The sequence below is a fragment of the Oryza glaberrima genome, chromosome 4 (assembly GCF_000147395.1).
Source record: "Oryza glaberrima chromosome 4, OglaRS2, whole genome shotgun sequence".
NCBI classification, from domain to species: domain Eukaryota; kingdom Viridiplantae; phylum Streptophyta; class Magnoliopsida; order Poales; family Poaceae; genus Oryza; species Oryza glaberrima.
Window position 1 is genome coordinate 26,545,669 of NC_068329.1, and position 7,282 is coordinate 26,552,950.

The 7,282-nt window shown below is 45.6% G+C and overlaps 1 protein-coding gene across 1 annotated transcript; it reads left to right on the forward strand.

Annotated features, from left to right (window-relative positions):
- Positions 1-1,111: 1,111 nt before the first annotated feature.
- Positions 1,112-4,967, forward strand: LOC127770027 (probable WRKY transcription factor 4). The gene is made up of 3 exons (XM_052295695.1): positions 1,112-2,221; positions 2,885-3,025; positions 3,979-4,967. Exons 1-3 carry the CDS (start codon positions 1,566-1,568, stop codon positions 4,673-4,675), a joined length of 1,494 nt encoding a protein of 497 aa, XP_052151655.1. The 5' UTR covers positions 1,112-1,565; the 3' UTR covers positions 4,676-4,967.
- The last annotated feature ends 2,315 nt before the right edge of the window (positions 4,968-7,282 follow it).

A 7,282-nucleotide genomic window follows, 5' to 3' on the forward strand; every position in this document is an offset into this window, starting at 1 on the left:
CATGAGTACGTAGGATAAAGGCGAACAATATTGCACGCCCATTTTCAGAGATCAAAGTACACACACATCCACGATGCATGCATGTTTGCCACAGTGCCCTGCGGTAACATGACCAAAAGTAAACAGGACTATGAGTCACTGTGTACAAAGTGTACAATGCCGCATGCATGTACATGGTGTCATCGATCGAGCACGGCTCAGTCAGTATATTAACTGTGAAGCCCGGGGCAACTATTATATCACTTGTTAATTCCTATACAAAATTGAAATGGTGGTTATCACATTATCCAGATTTATTAAACCATGGGCTAATTAACTATAGGGTTAATTCCTTCTCTCTCTTTTCTTTTGCAAAACACAGCATACACTCATCCCTAATGAATGTACACACGCACGTACACTATATCTATAAACACTTTCAAGAAACTGGATCAATATATTTTGAGATTGATAAAATCAACACAGATACCATACGGCAAACGTGAACCTAAACTGTCAAGCTATGCTCGGTTTGCATTATAGGTATCAATTACATGTCTTTTTTGCTATAGGACTCGTACTATACCGATACTTCTCGATAGAGAGTGTCGGCCGGGGGCAAGAAATCAGCACGTACTGGTGCCGTTCATCAGGGAAGAGTGTCACGGAGCACGCCAGCTCGATCGTCCGGCCGGTGGCCGCCCGTCGCCGGTCAAGACGGCAAGGGTACGACGCGCCGCGCGTCCGCTTTCCGATTCAGTTTTTTTTGTTCTTACCTTGCACGCGATGCGCCGCGCGCGAGACAGAGAGATCTCATGAGCGAGCCGTGGTGGTACGCGCGCGCTGCGTACGTTTTTTTTTTCTTCTTTGGTTTTACCGCGCGCGCGCGCGACAAGCGCCCGCCGCGGCCATGCCGCCTTGCGTGTGGGGATCGCACACACCTCTCTCTCTCTTCTCTCCCCCCCGGCCGCTTGGGCGGGCGAGGTCAGCGTCCGTCCGTCCGGCCCCGCGCGCGCCCGTGTATGTATGCGTTTGCATTTGCATATACATGCATACACATCCACAGCCACAAAAAATATTACTAAAACCACGTCTCCCTCTCTCTCATCTCTGCTGCTACATACTTCTTTATTGTCATCTTGGAAGCCAACTCAAGTTACCCATCTCTCTCTCTCTCTCTCTCTCTTCTCTTCTCTTTGTTTTCTTGTTTGCTTGCTTGGTGTAAAGAAAAGATAGCTCCCTTTCCACTGCCCATCTCTCACATCCCTGCTTCCCTTCCACCCTACCTCCTTTTCTGCCCCCTCTCCACAACACCCCAACAAGTTTGTTTGCTTGCTCACACGCTTGCTGCTGACTAGTAGCTCGCTAGCACAAGCAGATCAGCTCAATTACCTAGTGTCAAGAACGGAGAAGAAGCTTTCAGCTTAGGTAGCTTTGGTGCGGAATTGTGTGCAGAAGCGGGAGGAGAATTATTGAGCGGTTGGAAGTGGATGCTTGCGTCGAGCTAAGCAAATAGCATCCACTATAGAGAGATCGGTGGAGAGAAAGCCCTAGCTGAGAGGAAGCTCTAGCTAGCTAAGCTAGCCATGTGCGACTACTTCCTGCAGAGGATGGAGGGCGACCAGGCCGGCGGCGACCTCACCGACATCGTCCGCGCCGGGGGAGGGGCCATGCCGGGGAGCGTCGTCGTCGACCTCCCGTCGACGGCCGCCGAGTGGCAGCTCCCGGCTGAGCCGATGCTCTTCCCGCCGCCGCCGTCGTTGTCGTCGACGACGGACGGCTGTGGCGCCGGGGGAGCGGCAGGCGCCGACATCTTCGGCGGTGGCGGCGGCGACCTTTTCTCCGGCCTCGTGGACCCGTTCAGCAGCGACTACTCGTCCGGCGCGGACTTCTTGGACGCCATGCCGGACGCGATGGCGAAGGTCGGCTTCGACACAGCTGTCGGCGGCGGCTGCGACGGCGGCGGCGGAGGTGGTGGTGGGAGCGGTGGACACCTGTTAGACATGAGCAGGAAGCCTCTCTTGCCCAGAGGGATGCCGATGGCGGCCGTCGGTGGGCTGGCGGCGCCGAGGGTGATGCCATCGCCGCTGTCGCCGCGAGCCATACGGCCGTACCCGCCGATCTCCGCAGGCGACATGATGAAGCTCGGCATCACGGCAGGGCAGGCGGCCGGGTGCGCCATCGACGCCGCCGTCGCCGGCATGCAGATGTCGTCGCCGCGCTCCGGCGGGATCAAGCGCAGGTTGGGCCGGCAACCACCATCCTATAGCTAGATCTAATTAGATCGATCCAAAAAGAATTCTTCGTTTGGTTGCATGCACAATATCTTGGGTTAATTTCGTAATTCGTGACCGGATTTTGATTAATTAGGGGGGAAGTGATTGTACAACTTCTCCTTGTTTTTTTTTCTCTCTTTCGCTATCCAATTTGCTGTTCTTTTTTCGAAACAAGCAAATTTGCTGTTCTTTTTTTCCGTGTTCTGCACTGCACCGCCGAAGAAAGTAAGAAGAGAGATCGAGGAGGAATTCCGAGGATTCTTCGGGCTGTGGCAAGGTCACAGATGTTACCTACAGCTCAAAATTTTAGGCACAAGAGTTATCATGAACACATGGTGAACGGTGGGAATATTTCTGGATTGGCAAAAACGCATTGCATATCGGGTGATGTGCATATCTGCATCTAGACCTAACCGGCCACAGCTTTTTTTCCGGCCGGCAAGGTCGGCTTTTGAAACCCTAAGCTAGCACATACGCATCGCCTCGATTTGATCGATGCAAAATTTGCAAACGAGTTAATTAACTTGGCTGCGACATTGCGTGCGTACACATATGGATATGTAAAACAAAAAAAGAAAAAACTGTGAGATATATAAGTGATACTTATCCAAGTGCTAATTAAATTGCAGGAAGAACCAGGCGAGGAAGGTGGTGTGCATCCCGGCGCCGACGGCGGCGGGAGGAAGACCCAGTGGTGAGGTGGTGCCTTCTGATCTCTGGGCTTGGAGGAAGTACGGCCAGAAGCCTATCAAGGGCTCACCCTACCCAAGGTACATGCATGTTTATCATTCTAGCAAATGCATTTTCTGTTTTAACATAAGCTAATTGGTTTGATAAGGTAATAAATTTGATTGAATTGAGTGTGTATGCATTAAAATGTTTGAACAAACTCTTTTTAATCATCTGGCATCCATGTATATATATAGTCCATCATCATTATATAATTTTATCCAGTACTCCACATTGCGTCTGCACGATCCATGCATGGAAGTCAAGAGATTAATTGGAAGATACTAAACAAATGGTTAGATAGGTATAGGGTAGCATGAAAGATGCATGCATGCTTCTAGCTAATTCTCATATCCAACTAGTTCTACTAGCTTCTGTAATTTTTGTGGTATTTTTGGGGTTGCACACCTCATCACATACAGATAGTACTCCATAAATGTGTGACGAATTAATTAGCTAGATAAAATGTACTGAAATAATATCTGCTGAGATTAGTTTATCCTTATTCCAAGGGTGTAGTACTTAGTTTATCCATGTATTAATTTGTACAAGTTTTAAATCAGCAAGTCTCAACTCTCGGTGACACTGCAGGTAACTAGCTAGCTCACACCATTAGATGGAGTATACTCCTATATCTTTCTGGCAAGCTAGATGCAGTTAAGACCAGGATTTTTTTTTTGTACACACATCAGATATGATGTTTCTCTTTCTCTTAAAATAAAAATGGAAGTGTAATGAAGTGAGTAAAATTAAATCAAGTACTGTAACCAGTTTGAGACCACTGTGATTTCAGTATGAAAGTCAAAACATTTTTTTTATTGGAAACGGCCGGATATATCTTCCATAACTTAGAGGAAGCACATAGGAGTACTACTACTAGTACTTATTAATTTACCTACAGCATTGGTTTAATATCAGAACAAGTGATGAAGTGCATGCAAGCTTAATTAGTCGATCTAAACAAATATATCTTGTTGAAATGAACAATTTGCAGAGGCTATTATAGATGCAGCAGTTCAAAAGGTTGCTCTGCAAGGAAGCAAGTAGAGCGCAGCCGTACTGACCCAAACATGCTCGTCATCACCTACACCTCGGAGCACAACCACCCATGGCCGACCCAGCGCAACGCCCTCGCCGGCTCAACCCGGTCTCACCACAGCAAGAACAGCGGCGGAGGCGGCGGCTCGGGTTCCAAGGGCTCTCAGAACGACAAGTCACAGCAGCAGCCAAGCGTTAAAGAAGAGCAGAAGGATCAGGCGACGACGGCGACGACGACGACCACCAGCACAATCACTACCACGAATAGTGCTTCTCCTGTGGTTGTGAAGGAGGAAGAGGCGGCACTGGCAGGATCGTCGGAAGCATTGGAGTTGGAGAGAGTCATGGACACTACTGCAGCTGGAGTAGTAGACCACAGTGAGCTCATGGATCATGTTTTCAGTGAGAACTACAAGCCGATGATACCGGAGACTGGCCAGCCGGATGATTTCTTCGCAGACCTCGCCGAGTTGGAGTCAGATCCCATGAGCTTAATCTTCTCGAAGGAGTACATGGAAGCCAAGCCAAGTGGTGGCGATCATGCCCAGGAGAAGGCAATGGCCAAGGAATTGGATCCATTCGACATGCTAGACTGGTCTACTACTACTAACTCTTCGGCAGGGAGCTCATTTGAGCAAGGGAAGAGAGGCTAAACCCATGGGCATAAAGCCATGCATGAGGGTTTATGCATGCATACGGTTACATAAACTTGATCCCAGCTAATAACCATAAAGATTGTGACAATGTCAGCAAAGGAAAGATGAGATTTTTTTTTTTACTTTTCTTTTCTTCATTTGGTCTCTCTGCTTCTTCATATTATTGTGTGTGAGAATTAAATTTTGTTTCAAGGTCTAGGTATATGGACCTCATTTTTTAGGCTGTGTCAACTTGTTGTACTTATGCATGAGATGATGACCACTCTATCTCTCTCTCTGTCGCTCGATGTGTGTGCACTGTGTTTATGGTTATCTAACAGATATAAGAAGATTATATTCTATGTGGATGTACTGCTGGGGTATAGGGATAGCAGCTGAACAAGTAAAATTAAAATGGGGTTTTTGAAGTTGATAGATGGAAGAAGAAGAACAACAAGAGTGTGTGAGATCGACCTGCATTCCTGAAGGGGATAGATATGATGTGACAGAGATCGGGACATGCATGCATTGCTAGCTTGCAACGGAAGTGATATGCCCTTGGATGTGACCTCAAGTGAAACACGGTGCGTGAAATAGCTAGAGTATGAATCACAAACACGCACACACTACTCCTCTCAAAGTTGGCAGAATAGTGCATGCGTGTCTGCCAGTGAGAATCTGAAACAATATAGGGGATGCCAAGGAACACTAGCTGGCCTCCTCTTCCTCTTTGCTTGCATAAGGAGGGCATATGTTGGATTCGCTGGAGATGGTACATATTTTTGTCTCTGCGCCAAGGAAATGCATTTACTTCTCCTGTTCATCTAATGGCCAAACATTTTTGAGATATACATTACTCATCAATCCCCTCACGGGCTCACCCCATGAATACGTATATGTACATCAGTAGTTCAGTACTACACACATGTGATAATATTGTACTGGTATATACATGTATATCTGTGCAGTACTATTTGTATATGGAACTAGATAGCTGCATCCTCTAGCTACCTGCAGTATCATGCAGGAAGTAAATACATGCACTGCTAAAAAAATGTATATACGTGGCATCTGGCCTTTGATTTGGCCCACTGGATTAACACCATTTCCCATTCATCAATAGTACTTCTAGCTTCACTACAAGTGAGTAGGGACAATGCGACTATGCGAGGACTAATGCCATATGCAGGATATGGTATGTGTCTGTTGTAGCTGGATGTGAGCATGTGGATGTGTCTTGTGGTTAAATGTATCTGAAGACTCAAGTCATTGTAACGGTGTCTGTGGATACATGCAGCATGATATGTACGTGCATCCACCACTCGCTCATTTGTACGAGGTATATATACTCGCCCGGAGAATAAATGTTTTATTTTTGAAAAACAAATATTATTTTGTACTTATTGAACCAAGATACCTGTAGTAAACAGCAATATTAATATTGATGTTTAACTAATTAATTAAAGATGATGCAAGGAAGCTATATATAAGCGCTGATCTGGATGGATGAGGAACTCGACACCTGGGCGAATTTGTACCTTTGCCGCAAGGATAGCGAGCGCTGTAGCTCTCTTCATTTTCTTTCTCTGATCCCAGGTGGTGCATACCCTGCAATAGTTCTTCAACGGCGGCTCGTCTTCTCCGTTTCTGCTACATACATCCTCACCTTTCGTTGAAGCTGCTTGTATTTGTCTGCTAGTACTGTTTATTCTAAAATATTCAACATATAGAGCTTTTGCGTGCGTGTTTGTCGAAAATGTTCTGGCAGGATAAACAGGTAGGAAATACAACTTTGCAAGAACAATATCCGTTTTGTATAATATTGGTAGATACAAACAGGTCCACGGTTGCATAAGCTCTAACTAACTTTATATCCTCCTAAAACTTCTCTTTGAGAAAGGATTTTATTGGGCAAAAATTAGTACTACTAGCTTGGAATGCTTTGCTTCCATGTGGTGCTAATATTGTTTAGTGTAACACTACCGTGCAAGCCAATCCATCAAATGAGCGGCCACACTTACACATAGCAACCTACTTACATTTTTGTTCTCGTTTCGTGTAAAAAAGTTAATCCGGGAGTGGTATGGTTGAATGGACAATATCTTATAAATTGGTTCCACCCAACTAAACTAGCAATGTGGTATTAAACGTGCATGTATCCACGGCTCTCAGGCCACAAATGGGCCATCTAAATTGGGCGGATGTCAAATTTTGTCACTGGACCTAGATGAACTTACCTAGAACATAAACCCAAATTGGACAGATCTATATCTAGCTTGTTATGGTTGTGCCAGCAGCGTCCTGTCCTACTTAGTTTCTGTGCTTGACATCTTGAGCTGGTATCATGATCCCAGCGGTTGTATGACTCTGTTACGCTTTGTTATAAAAGCTGGGCTTTGGCCTTTTTCCAAAAAAAAAAAAGCATTATTACATATAGATGTCCTAAATCCTACTCCCTCTATCCCATAATATAAGGTATTTTGAGTTTTTGCTTGCAACGTTTGACCACTCGTCTTATTATTTATTTACGCACAACTTTTTATTTTTTATATTTGCAAAAAAATTTTGAATAAGACAGTAGTCAAACGTTGCAAGCAAAAACTCAAAATTCCTTATATTGTGAGA